Here is a 17,909-nt window from a genome sequence, read left to right as displayed (position 1 = left end):
TCGTTAATCTAGAAGCAGCTGAAATGGCATCGTTTTTCTGTTTTCCTGTTTCCCAATCTCCTATGGACAAGCTTTCAAATATAGATCTGTATGTAGAAAAAAAAGTACCTTTCGGTCTCCTTTCATCTCCTAGTGTGTACTGCTACGCCGTGTCATTTCTTTTCCCATTTCCAACCATTTTGGGTTTCTCTCTGTAATATGCTGTCTCATTAATTCTTTTCAAGGACCCCTTTTGTTACCCAAGAATCATGGTGTCCAGTTCTTAACCTGAAGACATGGTGATTTCATGTTCCTGCTTAACATTATGCACTGAAATTCTTTAACATATTACATGATTTGTACATTCACTGGCAATAGGACATAAACCTACTCCATGTCTTTTTTTCTGTGTGGCTTAGTGAATTTCATTAAGGTTACAAACAGATGGATGGTTAAGGGTTACTTATAAGAGCATGAACACTTTACCAGTGACTATATGACTGAAGAAAATATCTCTTCCTTCCCCAGGAATCTTTATCTGCCTATAGAAACTCAGAGAGGTGGGGCTTCGTGAATGACCCTCCTACTTCACAGCAAGGTGTTAATGAGCAAAAGCTTATGTGTGTCTCCTGCAGGTAATCATAACGCTGTAAGTTCAATACCAGGGAGACAGCAGAATGATCCACGTCTTCCTCCTGCAATTATGTTCTTTCTGTTCTTCACTTGGCCCTGTTTTCAGTGACATTTCCTGAACTTGTGAGGGTGTAATAGAGATATACCATTTATGGTTGAGCATTTAACAGACATTTATTCATTTATTTAATTTTATTTATGTGTTTGAGTGCATGCCTGCTTGTTTATATATGTACCATGTAAGTGCCTGGGGAGGTCAGAAGATGTCAGAAGACCTGCAATTATAGACACTCATCGTGGGTACACGGAACTAAAGTCAAGTCCTCTGAAGGAGCAGCCAGTGCTCTTAACTGCTGAATCACCTCTGTACTCACATGTGGTCACTTATTCTCAGGACTTTGACAAGTTATGATTCTCTGCAGATACCACTATTTTCCAAATTTTCAGCAAGGCGAAAGAAAATGGCCGAAGATTAAAGCAAAATACATGAGGGCACCAGAAAGGCTCCCTGGAATTCTTTCTCACCCTCTCCTGTGAGACAACAGAAGGGCATTGTCTTCTAAAAGATTGATGAGGGTATTGCTCTCTTCCATTTCTACCAGACTTTTAATTTATTCTCCATAGTAGTCAAATTAGTAAGGAAGAGATTATAGTACTGAAAATGACCTCCCCTCAAAGAAAAACCCCTTCCTAAACCCTGCCTCACTAAAGAATAACATTAGAGGCAACTTAAGGGCTCTATTTATGATGAACAAGACTAGGAAATACAGAAGAGATGACTCCCAGAACAAGCTGATATTCTGAAAATGGCATTAAGAATTTTAGACAATGAGAGATATGGATGAATAGAAGTACACTTGTTCCTAACATTTTTCTGGGCCCCATAACCAGAGTACAAGTGAAGACCTATAAACATATATAAATGTTAAAAGTTCCTAAAACAAGGTATGCCTTAGTGTCAACTCAGTGATCTATAGCTTATTTCCCTAAATAAACCTAGAAGCTGATGGAAATAAAGCTTTCCTCAAGACAAACTCTCCTATCTGTGATGTAGACGAATCTGTTGTAGTCTCGGCAGGGCAGGACATGGCACAGTAGCATCTAAATTATGACCTATGTTCAGATCTCATGGTGGCTACTTATATATGATAAGTGTGGTTTATTAATACTTCTATAAATACTTACACTTCTACTTCCTACTTGGTTTTCTAGATGTTAAGGAGGGGGCAATATGGGGTTAGAGTGGGGCATTGCTGATCAGATATTGCCAGAAGACTATGGTAAGACAATGGAGGTCACAATTCTTTACACATTCTTTAGCTATGCTAGATTTATATACAGATCACTCTGGGAAGTCCTTCTCACAATATATGCCTTTGTGGGTCTCATTCCAAAGCTGAATTATTTTGGTACTGTAAGTAAATGAACCTGTTTGATACAAATGAGCACTTCAGGAAAGCGTCAATTTGAGGGTGTATTTTCAATTCTCTGTGTTAATGGGATATGACTCCTCATCAAGTAGAGAAAATATCTGTGAAATGTCTGTGGTATAAACAATGCCATTTTAGATCTCATCAGGATGCTTATCTTATAACTTTTGGTTGAATAGACTTCAACTGAAAAATTCAGTCAGATGCAGGGCCAATTAGTGCAGTGATAAATAGCATCTGCCGCCATATTCCCTGGGTTCAAATTCTAGCCTCACCAATTATTAATTATAAGACTTCTAGGTCACCTTTTCTTCATCTTTAAAATGAAGATAATATTCTAATCTATTTTACAAGATTTTATGCATTTTTACTAATATATATGTGTATACATGTGTGTATTTTGCCATATATATATATATATATATATATATGAATGGTATCTGGAACACTATAGGCACTTAGTACATACTTGTTATTAAAAAGACAGAATTATCATATGTGGTTCAAGATTTTTAGTTTCTTTAATTATTTTAAGTGATGCTGAAAATATAGTTGATCCTCAAATAGTGCTTGAGTTATTGATCAACATGTGTTACCTAAATTTACATTAAAGAGAGAAGCAGAGGTGTTTCAACGTGATTAATTCAGTGACATCCAAATGCAACATATCCTCAAATGGAAGAGATTTCTTGAAAAATACACAAGGACACCATTTTGAGCAACAATCCCTAAATGACTTATTTTCCTAAGCAAAGAAACTCATCATTTAAGCAAATAACTGTGGGTATTAGATATTGAATGTCTACAAGGTGTAAAACACTCACTCATGTGCTTTTTAAACATTACATGATGTGATCCTCAGCAACCCCTGAAAATGGTAGCGAGATTGCGAAATTAAGTCTTAAATAAAACAGCTATTTTCCTTAATGTAATTCAGTAGAGTAGTGAGATAAATAGGATTTGAACTCACGTGTCTTTGCTTCTCAAGCTATGTTTATTCAACTGTACAACACACGAAACTGTTCTAAGAGTAGAGGCTAATTCAAATTGTCTTGTGGTAGTAAGTTAACTTAATGTTCTGCCAGGAGTATTGAGAGTAAGGGCTAGGGGTCAATCTGCTTTTATACTGTTTTCTTAAGAGGCTCTTTTATATCATCCGTGAAGAGATGACTTGGCATCAGAAAGTACCAGGAGAAAAATTCATACATTCTATTGTTTTGCTTGGTAGAACACTTAAATATATTTGTTTGGGTCTCATTTAGCTCATGCAAAAATTCAGGCAGAGAATATACTAATAATACTGTTTAGAAAAAGAAAAAAAGTGTTGTAAAGAACAAGTAAAGAACATTTAAATCTTTTTAAGGTGATAAGTTTAAAGATATATGATATCTTTAAATGGATATGTGATAGACAAAGAAGTTTGGAATTACAGTCAACCTTTTGTAACTTCTGATTTTATATCTCTGAATTCACCCAGCATGGGAGCAAAATACTTTAAAAAATCTACATCTTTACTAAATGCCTACAGAGCCTTTGCTTATCATCATCTCCTGCATAATATAGCAAATACATATAACATTTGTATTCTACTCATTATTATTAAGTCTAGAAATGAATTAAACTATACAGGTGGTTATGAATAGGTTGCATACAAATGTGATGCCACTTTATAAAAAGAAAATCTATGGAGTTTTAGACCTGTGCTGAGTCCTAGAACCACAGATATCCAGGAATGGTATACTTACTTTTTCTATTCATTAAGGGTCATTATTTGCTAGCACATAGTATAACTTGAAATTCTGTACATTTCTGAAAAACAGTCTTGAAAAATTTGTTAATCTTAGCTTTTCACTAAATCAACAGAGTCTTGCCTTCATATAGACTAAATTGGGGAGTTTCTCCTTTCTTCCACATTCCTCTTTCTTTTTTGAGTCCTTCCTAGTGCTGACTGTCTCTCTAGTCCAGTTAAGCTCATTTGCTTTAGTGCTGTCCTTAGGCATGAAGAACAGTTGGTCAGTGCCCTCTTCATGGTAACTAGCTCTTTATACTTGAGCATGGTGATTAAACTGTCTCTTGGCTCTCTTTTACCAGGATAAACAACCTTAACTCATTTAGCCTTTCCTCACAGGCCCTATTTTCTAATGCTTTAATAATTTTCTTGCTATTCTTCTTCGGATCATCTCTAATTGCTTTGCCATAATTTTAAGATGGACCCTGATGAGCGGGCCACATTCGAGTCTGATAGGCTATTTAATGAGTAATGTAGAAATTAAAGGAGATGGTGCAGTTCAACACAAGAACACTAGACTAGGAGTCAAAAGGCCCATACTTCACACTTCCTCTCTTACGTACTGATACTGAACAACTAGAAGTGAAATATTAACACGTCATTTAGAAGTCTTCAAGCTTCAAACTATCATCTGTAAATTTGAAATAAACATACCTTCTCTGAAAGCATCCTATTATGAATTTCAAATGAGATTGTTTTCGTGAAAGTGTGCTTTTTGGCATCAAACTGGTGTACCAATTTTATTTGTACATATTAACTCATCTAAGCATAGTGTTCATTTATGTTTTAAGAAAATAGAAATATAAGAAAGCAGGTAACTTAACCTTGCCAAAAAGGTAATAAATGATAGAATCCATTCAGACAGTATTCCTGGGACAAGGTGACTAGCTAGATTACCTTGAGAGTGAGGTTTAGGTTCAGTGAGAGAACCTACCTTGATAAAAAAAAGTGGAGGATGCTGGAAGATGATACAAAATAGCCAAATGAAACACGATTTTGTTGGAGACTATAGAAGTTTTTTTTTTTTAAATAAAACACCTTAAATCAACTTTGGGCCTTTACATACATGCATACACATGTACATGAATACAAACAGATGGGCACGCCCACAGGAACACATATACACATATGTACATACATGTTCATAAATGTATGCAATAGCAATTAATGAAAAAAAAAAAGGCCATGAATTAGAAGGAGAGTGAGAGTGAAGTGAGAGTGATATATAGGAGGGTTTGGAAGGAGGAAAGGGAAGGGAGGAATGTTCTATTATATTATGTCCTATTATATTATAATCCCTAAAGGAAGTGTTTTAAAAAGAACCACTAATATTGGAAAAATAAAACAAATAGTGCTCTAATTTTTGCATTTAGGATCTACAGTTTTTATGTGTTGTCTGAGCTCTAAGAACTTATCATGCTCTCATTTTGCTTCTGTTCTGTCAAATTCTATGGTAATTCTCACAGTTGTAAATGTAATACCTTACTTGTAGATTCACAGTTACACAGAGATATTAAAGAAAGATCAACATCTAACTGATTGTTCTCCTCCAGTATTATATGAAGACCTGGAAGAGTTGAAAAAAAAAAAAGAAAAAAAGAACTTTGAGGGTAGGGTTGGAGAGATGACTCAGCAGTTAAGAGCACTGGCTGCTCTTCAAGAAGACATGGATTTAATTCCCAGCATCAACATGGCAGCTTATGGCTGTCTGTAATTGCAAGGGATCCAACACGCTCGCACAGATATATGTGCAGGCAAAACACCAATGCACATAAAATAAAAATAAATAAAAAAAAAACTTTGAAAGAAGTGGTAGAAAAATTTCTATTGATCTTATCACTATTTGAATATGTACAGAAAAATAAAAATGCATATAATGCAGTGTGGACACTTATATAAAACTATTGAAAATCTAATATTTGGACAATTGTGTTGCACTAACATATTTTCATTAATACCTGGTAGATAAAGGGTACACTATGAATCTTATGCTAAAATCTAATCTATTGATTATGACGTTATAATGGTATCAGAGGCCCTTTTAGCTCAAATAGTCAAATGAAACTTGATTTTGTAGGAGACTATAGAAGTTTTTCCAGGAAAAAAGTAACTTAAATTATACTGAAAACAGTTACAAGATGAGGCTGTCTTTTAGAGGAACTTAAGAGACACTGAGATATGAATGTTATCATTGTACTCAAATTTGTGTAGTATATCATGTTTGTCAGAATAACTAAACTGTGATGAAAGTATTCAATTTCTTTTAAAAAGCATTTTCTTTAAAGAAATAACATATTAAAATTGTTTACATAAGTATTTTGTTTAATAAGAAATGTACTATACATAGGAAATAACAGCAACTTTATGATCATTAGATTAGGAAAAGCAGAGTCACAACTGTAAAGATTTTTAAAAAAATGTGCTTTTACATTGTGTGGCTCCAAGAACTTATTCTCTTTGGATCAGCAGTTCTCAACCTGGCTCTCATTACCCATTTGGGGGTCACATATCAGATATCCTGCCATCAAATATTTACATTATAATTCATAACATTAGCAAAAATTCAGTTATCAGTAACAATGAAATCATCTTATGGTTGGGGCTTACCACAACACAAGGAACTGTATTAAAGGGTCACAGAATTAGGAACGTTGAGAACCACTGCTTTGGATGGAGCTGTAGCCAAATATCATTGAAACTTACTACAGTGTACTTTATCAATGTCTATCCCATTCCTAGATTAGGATGTACCATGCAGCTTGTGGCACATTGCAACCTCTATTTTGTAGACCATATGGCTTCACAGGAGCTACTCAATGTTAAAGTAAACATGTGTTGATATTTTTATTATGATTTTTGAAAGAAGGTAAATAAATAAAATTGCATAGAGCGTATTCTGAAAGATATCTTGAAAGGACATATAGAAGAAAGGAAGACAGAAAAGTGAGACATGAAAAAACATAATTTTGGAATTTTATTAGTTTGATTTTCCTCCTGTGATTTTTCTCTCCAAATTTTTATGACTTTTTTTAGAGGAGTTGTGCTAATCTTGTGTTGTAGAGCAATTTTTTTTTCTATCTCGTAGGTCAGAAAACTGGGGTATAGATATTTAAGTGCCCAAGTTTTCAGAGCTATGCAGAACTCAAAAGTTTACCCACCACTTTCTCCATTATATAGAACTGAAAAACCCCTAATGAAAAAGAAGAAAACAAAAAAGTGTGACAAGAGAGAGGTTCTTCTGTTTGGGGTTATTAAGTAGGTCACCCACTAAAAGGCTATTTTGGTCTAAACATTTTGGAGGGCATGTAGTACATGTAGCAGCATCACTGACCTGATTCTTCATTTTTAAGATCTGAGAAAATCAAAGGAAGTTTTTTAGGTGAGGGAGAGCTGGATCATTTGTGTTGTTCAGATGAATGTTAGACGAGGAACTAACCAGGCTTGAGCTCTTAGAATTTTTTATGAGCTATCATCCATTAAAAGCAGAGCCTATCAGATCTCATCAGGACTGGTTGTATTGTCTTCCTCTGTGGTCTGGCAGGCTGCCCCCCCCCCCCCCCCGCCCAGGGGGAGGTGATCAGAGAACCTGTCACTGAGTTCATGCCAGAGACAGTCTCTGTTCCTTTTACTAGCGAACCCACTTGGATACTAAGTCTATGGGCTACATCTGAGCCAGCGTTTTAAGTCCTTTCCATGCATTGTCCTTGGTTGAGGTATCAGTCTCTGCTAGGTTCCCAGGGCTCAGTTTTTTTTCTCTGTTGCTCTCCTTTTATAGTTCCTGTCCCCTTCTTTCACAAGATTACCTGTACTCTGCCCAAAGTTTTACTATGAGTTTCAGGCTCTGCTCAAATAGAAAGGGAGGGGCACCTCCCCTATCAGTGGACTAGTGGAGGGGCATGAGGGGAGAAGAGGGAGGGAGGGTGGGGGCATAAGGGAAGAAGAGGGAGGGAGGATGGGATTAAGAGGAGACAAGGGAGGAGGCCACAACCAAGATACACATTCAGTAAATTATAATGAAAGGTAATAAAAAAAAGAGAATGGTATATGACATATTTAACAATGACAAAGACATTTTTCTGGTATCCCTCACTGGAATAAACCAATAAACTCTTTATAAACATTTAAAAAAGCAGTGCTGAGCTTAACAAGGGAGCAATTTTGTATTTCTAGCCTGTATCATCAGAAAGTCTGCTCCCTCCTTCTAAACCTCCCCCTCTCTTCTCTTTTTATTCTTTTTTCTTCCCTTCTTATAGGGATATATCTGACAAATTTTTAGTATTTCATTTCTTACAAAGCAGATCTCATAGGCAATTGATGCTTACCATAATTTTGATCTCTGATCTTTTGGCTCCCAGGTACACTGAGGTTGAATTAGAATAGATTTTCCTTACAGTTTTGTTCATGGTAAGATAGGAACTTTGTTATTAACTGGCAGTTAATAAGCCTTTAAATAAGACTTTTGAGAAAAATAATTTTACATTCAATTGGCCCTCTACTCCAAACATAGTGTTCATCTACCTTAAGACAAATACTTCTAGTAATTTTAGTCTAAAATGTACATATCCATGCTTAATAATAAAGGCATACTGGTCCATTGGATTATATTTTCCTCTTTACCCTACTCATTTTTTTGGAAAAAATATGTTTATACTTTTTAAATATTTTTATTTTTATTTTAGAATTACATATAATATATTCTGATTACATTCTTTCCCCTTCCTCAGCTCTGCCCAGATGGTCTCTCACCTCCCTATTCACCCAATTTCATTTTCTTTCTCTCTCTTAAAACAAAAACAAAAGAAAATACCCACAAAACCCAATGGAATCCAATTTGTAGTGACCAAATATTCCTGAGTATGAGGCCTGCTCTGGAATGTGGTTGATATACCCAGTGTCACTCCATTGAAGAAAAGTGATTTTCTCTCCCAGCAGTTATCAGTTGCAAACATCTTCTCGGTTAGAGGTGGGATTTTGTGTTCACTTCCCCTTCTGAGTGCTGGGATTTTGTCTGGTTTGAGTTTGTATAGGTCTTATGTATTTTTGTTAATTGTTCACACTTTTAAAACCATGAACTTTTTCTTATATCATCTTATATTCCATATAAAAGTATGGTATAACATGCAAAAAAAAAAAAAAAAGAACAAGAAAGGCTATATTTAAGAGGATGAGGAAGGACTCGAGGCAAGTAATGGGCATTATTTATGAAAGAGGATATAAAGCTAATTTTTTTCTAATTCTAATCTTTGACTCTTTTTAATTTTGGATGTGAATAAATGCATAAAATATGTTTGATACTGAAAGTGTTAATTTTAATGTAAAGTTTCACAGTTTCTGTTCCAAATTCCAATTCTAGTATGGAAGAAGTTCATTGATCTGTACAGAGGTTGGGTCTGGTTAATTTTGGTGTGTAATATATATTTTTTAACTTTTATTAATTACACTTTATTCATTTTGTATCCCCCCATAAGCCCCTCCCTCCTCCCCTCCTGGTCCCCCCCCTTTCTGCATGCATGCCCCTCCCCAAGTCCACTGATAGGGGAGGTCCTTCTCTCCTTTCTGATCTTAGTCTACCAGTTCTCATCAGAAGTGGCTGCATTGTCAGGGTTCTAAGTTATCTCCACGGATAGTCCTTGGTTGGAGTATGAGTCTCTGGGACGTTCCCTGTGTTCAAATTTTCTTATTTACAAAAATTTTTTATAATAAAGTTTATGAAATTAAAAAAGTCTGAAACTATACTCCTCCCCCACTAACCCGGAGGGATAATTTAGAATAATACAGATAATTTGAACTTGGTAAGTAGTATCTACCCACATTCAGCAACAATAGATGGTGTTCTCTAGAAGCGTCTGGGGAAGTACACATTCCAGTAATGAGAAACAAAAGTCCTATCTGTCAGCCACACCTAATCTATTGTCTGTTCCCTTTTTGGCTAGAAGATATAGAAAAGGAAGGGTATTACTTTGAAATAACCAGCTATCTATTAAACAGAGGAGTGCAGGGGTAGATTTATCTGAAATGTAGCATAAAATTGCAGAGACAATCAAATTAATCATGGGATGCAATTTTTATCAGCTTAGAAATTTCTTTTCCTTTCATTGCTTTTTTTTTTTTTTTTCCTGCAGCCACTAGGGAGGAAAAGGATTAGAGAGACTATAAAAACTGTTGGCAAGCTTAGTCTCTTGTTTACTTAATTTATTAGCAGATATGGGAACTGCCTCAGGATAATGATTTAACATGCAAGCTGGGTGTGGATTAAATCTCAGACATACCTGTTCCAAAATTGTGTTAATCCTTTCGACTTCACAGTCAATCAAGTACCGTTTTTCCTGTCTTCTGTCCATTTCTTCAACGATGCGTCTGAATTCCTGGATGTCCTTTATGTTTCCCACAGACCTTGCTGTCACTTGCCAATTGTTTTGTACTGCTGCCTCCATAATTGCTTGTAGAATGGAAAACCCTAAAGGAAGGGAAAACAGCTATACTAATTTTTACTTTTAAAAAATATTTCTGTATTTGTTAAAGATTCTACTGAGTTTCTATTCACAGTCCACTGGGTCTCTTCAAATTTTATCCACTGGAGAGAACAAGTGAACTCACAGCTTCAGCCTCAATGCTCTACAGATTTGGCACCTCTATTTTAGCATTTTGCTTTAATGGAAAGAAGAGTCTATTATTTCTGAGCACCACGGGGACAGGTGTTTATCAAGTCACTTTTATTTTGACATGTATTATCAAAATATCTATGGAATGAATGCCAAGAACTTCTAATGTCTGGCTGCAATTTTCTCTGTTGCAGGTGGAGCACATTTATTTCATCTTTCACTTAAGAAGTCTTCAGAATTAGAGGTTAAAAGAAACCCACAACAAAGAATTAGAAATTACTTTATTAGTGCTGCAGCCTTACTAAAACAGGCTAAATCATACATGGATTTGACTATTGAACAAGATAAATTGTGTCTCCTAGGCAAAGTCACTGTGATTTTTGTAAAAGATGGCCTCCAAACAGACTCTTTGATTATATAAAGAGTCTACAAAATGTTCAATAAAATTATTTTTGCGAATTATTTTTCCTAATCAAATTTACCAGGAGTTCCTGGTTCCTCATTAGCTGATTTATATCTGGCAAACATTAACAACTCACTTTCTGGAGCTATTCAATGAAAAGAAAGAGCTGATGTTTGAGTTTGGGCTAGCTTATTTGGAGTTATAGGTAACTCATTCTTATGTTAGAATTGGGGAGGCTGAGGCAGAAGAATTGCTGAAAGTCCAAGGTTACCCTGAGGTACACAACAAGATTCTATCACAAAAATTAAAAACCAGCCAGTTAGTGGTGGCTCAGGCCTTTAATCCCAGCACTTGGGTATCAGAGTCAGATTGATCTCTGTGGGTTGGAGGTCAGCCTGGTCTGTCTAGAGTCAGTTCCAGGAAAACCAGGGCTACACAGAGAAATCTTGTCTTGAAAAACAAAACATCCAATCCAAGTCAAACAGACAGGCAAGCAAACAAACCCCAAAAGCAGTGTATCTAAATTACAAAGCACAATGGCCCAAATATTTTTTTTACTCATTCTCTTTTAGAGTAGTCATATCTCTAATAATATATCATCGCCCCAGTTGTGCTTCCTGTATAAGTTTATAATCCAAGGTTAATCTCATCAAGAAAAGACAGCTTTAATGGGATATGAGCAAAACAATCTCCCTACTCCCAGTAGGAGTAAGTGATAAAGATGATCTGCAAATCTCACATTCTATGTCATAACAGTTCCATGGCCATGGAAGGAGAGGATTGAGGAAGATGGTGATGCCTTTTGAATCCACACCAAGTTCTTTGCTGTCTCTGGCCTCCCCTGTGGTGTAAGCAGGCTGTGAATCAGAGTTGTCCTCACTGTACCATAAAAAATGGTATTGACATTTGAAGAACATGCTTCAGGGAGATGGCAGCAGTGACTCAGCTGGTCATTATAACTCCTTTGTGTGCTGGGTGTGTGCAGGAAGAAGATCACAAACGAGACCCAAGCACTTGGCAATTTCCAAATGAGCAATTTCAGCACAGGAGCTCAAAATTACAGATCAGAGTGAATTACCATCTCTTTAAATGTTAATTCTTACTCTTATAAAACCAACCATGCATATTTATTTGTCAGATTTACATTTTCATGTAGGTTTTAGATGTACTCTCTGCTTCTGTGGGAGTTGAGGGCACATAGTGGGCCAAGGCATGAGATTAGAAATAAACATAGGAAGAAAGAGATTAAAGCATGTGGAAATTTTTCTTAAGCAGTGTATAATAAGACCTCATTAATTTGAATGCCACTAATTAAGAATTTATGAAAATTCAGTAAAGACTGTGTTGAATTTTATTTCTGGACTATTTATGAAGAAAATATTGGCTGAATAATAACAGTAATGAAATTACATAGCGAGTTTTTTATATATTTAAAGTAAACTTCTAAAAAGTGCTTATTAGCAAAACACAAGTGTTCACTTATTTAGTAGAAAATTCAAAATTTTGTCATCTCTGCTTAACGGGCCTTGTCCACAATTTGAGATGACATGGAGCAAGATTAATTTCTTTTCCATGTGGCAATCTTTCACATTTTTGAAGGCTGTTCACATGTCTCACTCTAACCTTGCCTTCTCCAGGTAAAAGATGACCAGTCCTTCAGCAATTCCTTTCATGTGATGGTCACTATTTTCCTTTCAGTACTACTCTTTTTTTATGTATAATTTTCAGTGACTCTATGCATGCATCAATTTTACATAATAATGGGATTTACAATGATATTTCCCACATGAATATAAAGCATTTTTATCACATTCATCTTCCATTATCCAATTTTGTCCCCCTCCCATTTCCACTATCTTCTTCCTATTCTTAACTATTCTTGCTTCTATTTTCATTTCTTTAAGAAATGTGATCCCCGAGGCTTATGAGGGTTGCTTTTGGGGACATGGGTAAAGGGTTATTTATAAGAGCATAACCTTCTTACTAGTAGCTACACTACTGAAGAAAATTACTCTCCCACCTTTGGTAATGATTAATTACCTATAAATATTCAGGAAAGGATGATGCTTCATAAATTTCTCCACACTATATACTATCATTATTTGCCTATAAGCCATTGGGAAGGGGAGAATCTTCATGGACCCTTGTCTAGAGATGACAAGATGTGAAATTGTCAATATTTTATTGATTTTGATCTTTCAGATATTATCTGAACAGTGAGTGTACATGACAATGGGATTACTGTTTATTTTGATGTAGGTTATTTTAGCAGCATAGAGCTTCTAGGGGAAAAAATTCCAGGGATGTATAAACACTAAACTAGCACCACTGATAAATATTCCCAGCCTGGATTGGTAATATATTTAAATAGCAAAATTATATTAATTTGTATCAAGTCTGGATTCACCAGGAACCTGTTAGGTTTGATAAAGCTTTAACAATACTCTGTGCATGTATTAACATTCATTTGATTCTAACATGCTTTTATCTTCCTTTCTTTAATCCCTCTCCTTGTGCTGGTCCCTACTTATTGTTTGTTTTCATCTCACTGTTACCTATTTATTAGAACTTCACATTTGTCCCTTTACAAAGCATACCCTGCTACTTATAGACCTTTCTGGGTGTTTCGCCTCTTTCCACAAACCTTCTTTTAATGATTTTTTAATTAATTTCTCGAGATATGACTTGTTTTTGTTTTTTGTTATTTATTTATTTGTTTTTTTTGAGACAGGGTTTCTTTGTGTAGCCTTGGCTTTCCTAGACTCACTTTGTAGACCTGCCTCTGCCTCCTCAAATGCTGGGATTATAGGCGGGTGCCACTGTGCCTGGTGACTTGTTTTTAATTCAAGATAAATCAATTAAAAGCAATGAAAAAGCAGTTTAAATAACTGTATCAGATATTTAAAAATGCAAAACAATGGATTAACTGCATATATACATACACACACTCACATACACAGGATGCCATCCTAAAGTTTAGTAGTCAAAAATGTGCATAAACTAACAAGGGAAAATTTCTACTACATAGAATACACAATGTAACATAGAATGGAAAAACAAAACAAATAAGCATTTATAATGTAATTTTATTTATTTATTTATTTATTTATTTTTTTTTGTAAAAATTCCCATGTTTGTATATGCTGAGGGAAAACCTGAAAGAACTACTAGTGTTTTCTCAGAGATGCAGAACTATGAAGACATCCCACATTTACTGTCATTTGGTTATATAATGTTTGGTTTAACTCAAGGCAGGCATTGTTCTCTGCAAAAGGAAAACCTGATAAGGCTGTGCAAGTCCGGCTCATGCTGTCCTCTCAGAGCATAAGCTGCTAGAATATTCAGATGACAGATCAACACTGCGCTATGTTCTTCCTCTTAATAAGCATCGTTTTTTTTATAGTTCTTTTTATACTTCTGTTCTTTGAACCATGGGAATGTGTTACCTAATCAAAAACTCAGCAGAAGCAGCACACTGATTTTTGATGAGTGTGTGTCTGGGATTCAGTTGACTATGAGTCTTGCAAGTCACAACTGGGGCTTAGCTGTGTTATTTTCCATGCAGAGATTCCCTGAGTCTGCTTGAGCATGGGGCTGTTGCACTCTAACACTCTGGGGGAATCCAGTGTATGTGGGTGAGCAATTCAAGCAGAGCTTTTTATTTGTTTTCATACCCAATTTATCATAGTTTCATTGACTCTGTTACAGCTGACCAAAGCAAAAATAGACGCTTGAGGGAGAAAGAAACGTTTGACTTGGCAGAGCAATACCAGGTGCTAGTGTTTGTAGGAGGTGGCATTTGCAACAAAGCACTAGCTTTGTATAAATAAAGCCTGTTGTTTTAGGAGTTTCAGAATTGTCATCTACTCTGCAGGAGTAGTCACATGCCCAGCTCTGTAAGTTTCAAAGCTACTTTGATTTGAGTAGCGAATTATCTCATCTGGATTCCAGACCACCAATGCTGTTCATGATCTTATTCATCCTCATTATAAATGGTGGGGAGTTGCCATATAAATAACTGGCTGACTGAGAGCTTACCTTCTGCATTTGACCAAAGTAACGTAGTAAGATGGCAGTAAAGGAGGGATATGGCACTTAGGCATGAGGAACTGGATCATAGTCATTACCATTTACATTCTAGTGTACTGCTTATTGGGCTGCTCTTGGCAAACAAGGAGACCACTTGCTTAAAGGCAGTGTAGGGATGCTGTGTTGTGCAACTAGATCATTATTCAGTACCACAGTATTTACTTCTTCTGCTTGTGAGAAAATTGTTGGCAGGAGAGAAATATCTGACTTAAGGTTGTGCCTCCTCCCCAGGGCATCCTGCTTCCAATGACTGGTAGCAGCAAAGTATAAAAGCACAGCCATTCCAAAATCCTGCCTCAGCTTTAGAGCTCTAATCCCTTGTCATGGGTGTACCACAGCTCATCTTTTCTTAGCCAGCTTCATACTTCTCTTCTCCTCATAAGTGCTTCCCATGAGTGAACTCACCAAGAGCCTTTTGGCATATAAATTGACATTTCAAGTCTGTTCATAAAAGCATTTAATCCATGACCATTAGTTTGACCTCATAAAAAGGATGGCAACAGATACAAAAAGCTCTCAAAATTACATAATGAAAATCATGTTCCCAGCAAGAGATGACCAAGATTTTTGTTTGTTTGTTTTGTTTTGTTTTTCACTGTCTAAACAAAATGTAAAAATACTTCATGCTGAACAAGTTTTATATTTGCTCTGAAAAAAAATAAAAGCCGGGAAAAGAGAGAAGAGGGTTTTGGCATACAGAAATTGGTAATGAAGATATCTAAGAAAATAAAATATGCACTTCTCTGTGCTTTGTATCTTCCAATAGGAGCTATCAGTAACTGTTCTTATGCAGAACTTGTACTCAGAGTAACACTTTATGTACTCCTGAAATGGTCTCTAACAATGTCCCAGATGACAGAAGTCTGGTACAACCTTCACAGAAGTGTTGGTTGGCATTTATAGACATTTGTGCCTGGTATGGTTTCTTAGAGGGTTTGTGACAAAATTTCCAAAAACTTCTAATGACTAGCTCTTGCTTGCTTTTTCTGACTAATCTCATATAGCATATACTAGTGTTGAACTTAGTATTTAGCTGAGGCTGACCTTGAAATTCAACAAGCACCAAGAGTCTAGGCATGCTTGATCATATCTGGCAATATTGCTGTTATTCCCTTACTTTCTTCTTTCATTTCTTACTTTTTTTTATTCTTCGAGTTTATTCCTTCTTCTTTTTTATATTTCTAATGTTAATGTCTTCATTGCATCTATAACATATGCAACGTGTAGTTTAACTCACGTTGTGCTTTTAATGTTGCATCCAATACATTTTGATAAGCATGTGTCTAGCATTTTAGTGAAATTGGTATTCTTGTTCATTCAGATGAAACCAGCCAAGTGAAAATTGCTCTTCTATTCTTATGCTTCTGCTTGCCTGGACTGCAAACTCCAATCTTATACAACCTTATACTTTCTGTTTCTTAAACTTCTTTGATCTCCACGGCCTTTGAAATAAATTTATCTTGTGTGCTGTGGCAAAATAAGTACATGGATAAGCTTGATACAGAGTATGAAGGTGGTTTCAGAGACAGAAATGAACAGTAAAAACAGAGACACACAGGAAAGACAGGGTGTTGAGTCCATTACTTCTTTCATATTACAGTTTATCATGTGTAGAAGACCTGATATATAAAAATCTGAACTCAGAGCCAATAATTCAGATCATGATTATTCATATCACAATATGTAGTTTTCCTTAAAAATAACTCATGGAAAGAGTCATATATTACGTTGGACCCACATTTGTTGTTTATTGTTGTTAGTGTTGCTTTTGCTTCATTTAAAGAGTTTGGTTTCATAAAAATCAATATAGTGATTTTCTAAACTTGAGATGCTAATACAGAAACTGTTCAGTATGTGAAGAGCTTTAGACAGGAAAATCAAAAGCCCATCTCTGTTTGCATATGGATTCCAGTCTGTAAATTTTATGGAACATGATAAAAACAAATATTCACTCACACTCAGCCTAATTTAACCATGGAAAATTAAGATTTCCCTGAAGTCTTTATTCTTCATAACTGTGTTTGTTTAAGTCATTCTTTAATTAAGAACTGACCTTCTGCAAATCTTCACTTTCTGATAGCTGCATCATTAGGATGGCTCTTGGCTAATTTGTGGAATGAGTGAACATAAGGTGCTCTCCAGTTTTGTATCATTTGCCTTTTCCATAAATATATTTCTTTAATTCAAAGCATACTCTTTACTTGTACTAGACTGTTCAATAGTGTAATTGTGAATCTTTCTATATGGAGAGTCTATGTTTTACAAACTGGAAATTAAGAATCAAGTTTTAATTGAGAATTTGTAGAGAACAATAATTGATAGGGTATTGTTTGGCAACTTCAGGTATTCCAATTACCCTAATATCTCACCAAAGGAGGCAACTGACACTTGTCAAATTTAAGGGTGGCTCTGAGGCTTGAAATGTTTATAATCGTATATTTTCCATTTTTCTCTTTCAATGTGTTCTTTATTATGAACTTTTTCTCCCTGCTTGTTATGTAGTTACTTTTCCTCACCTTAAGCTGAAAAAATGTGCCCAAAGAGATATGTCAGTTTCACTGAGCAAATGTACAGTTGTTTCGCATTATAAGCTGCAAGGGAATTTAGAAGGCCATCTGGAGTAGATATTCTCAACGTCTGGGAAAATCAGAATAGGAAAGCCTCTGATTGTCAACCATGCTAGGTCTGACATAAAAATATAAAAGGACCTGGAGAGGTGGCTAAGTGGTTAAGAGCACTGGATGTTCTTTCAGAGGTCCTGAGTTCAATTCCCAGTAATTACATGATGGCTTTCAACCATCTGTAATGTAATCTGATTCCCTCTTCTGTTGTGCATGAAAACAGTGTTCATATACATAAAATGAATAAATCTTAAAACATATATAAAATCAACTGGGGTTTAGGTGAAAAGGAGTTCCTACAATGCTGTGTTTAATTTGTGTGTGTGTGTGTGTGTGTGTGTGTGTGTGTGTGTGTGTGTGTGT

At 35.6% G+C, this 17,909-nt stretch overlaps 1 protein-coding gene across 3 annotated transcripts in view; it reads right to left on the bottom strand.

The window, feature by feature from the left end:
• Gria3 (glutamate ionotropic receptor AMPA type subunit 3) overlaps window positions 1-17,909 on the bottom strand; it is a 359,624-nt gene that overhangs the window by 160,786 nt on the left and 180,929 nt on the right. For all 3 annotated transcript variants that reach the window (XM_055612175.1, XM_055612176.1, XM_055612174.1), the window contains exon 4: window positions 10,101-10,288. In XM_055612175.1, the coding sequence (XP_055468150.1) occupies window positions 10,101-10,288 (188 nt within the window). The remainder of the gene's footprint in view (window positions 1-10,100; window positions 10,289-17,909) is intronic.

The sequence above is a fragment of the Psammomys obesus genome, unplaced genomic scaffold (assembly GCF_907164565.1).
Source record: "Psammomys obesus unplaced genomic scaffold, mPsaObe1.curated_primary_1811, whole genome shotgun sequence".
Classification (NCBI taxonomy): domain Eukaryota; kingdom Metazoa; phylum Chordata; class Mammalia; order Rodentia; family Muridae; genus Psammomys; species Psammomys obesus.
Note: the sequence above shows the minus strand (reverse complement) of the source record. Positions and strands in the feature narration are given on the sequence as shown.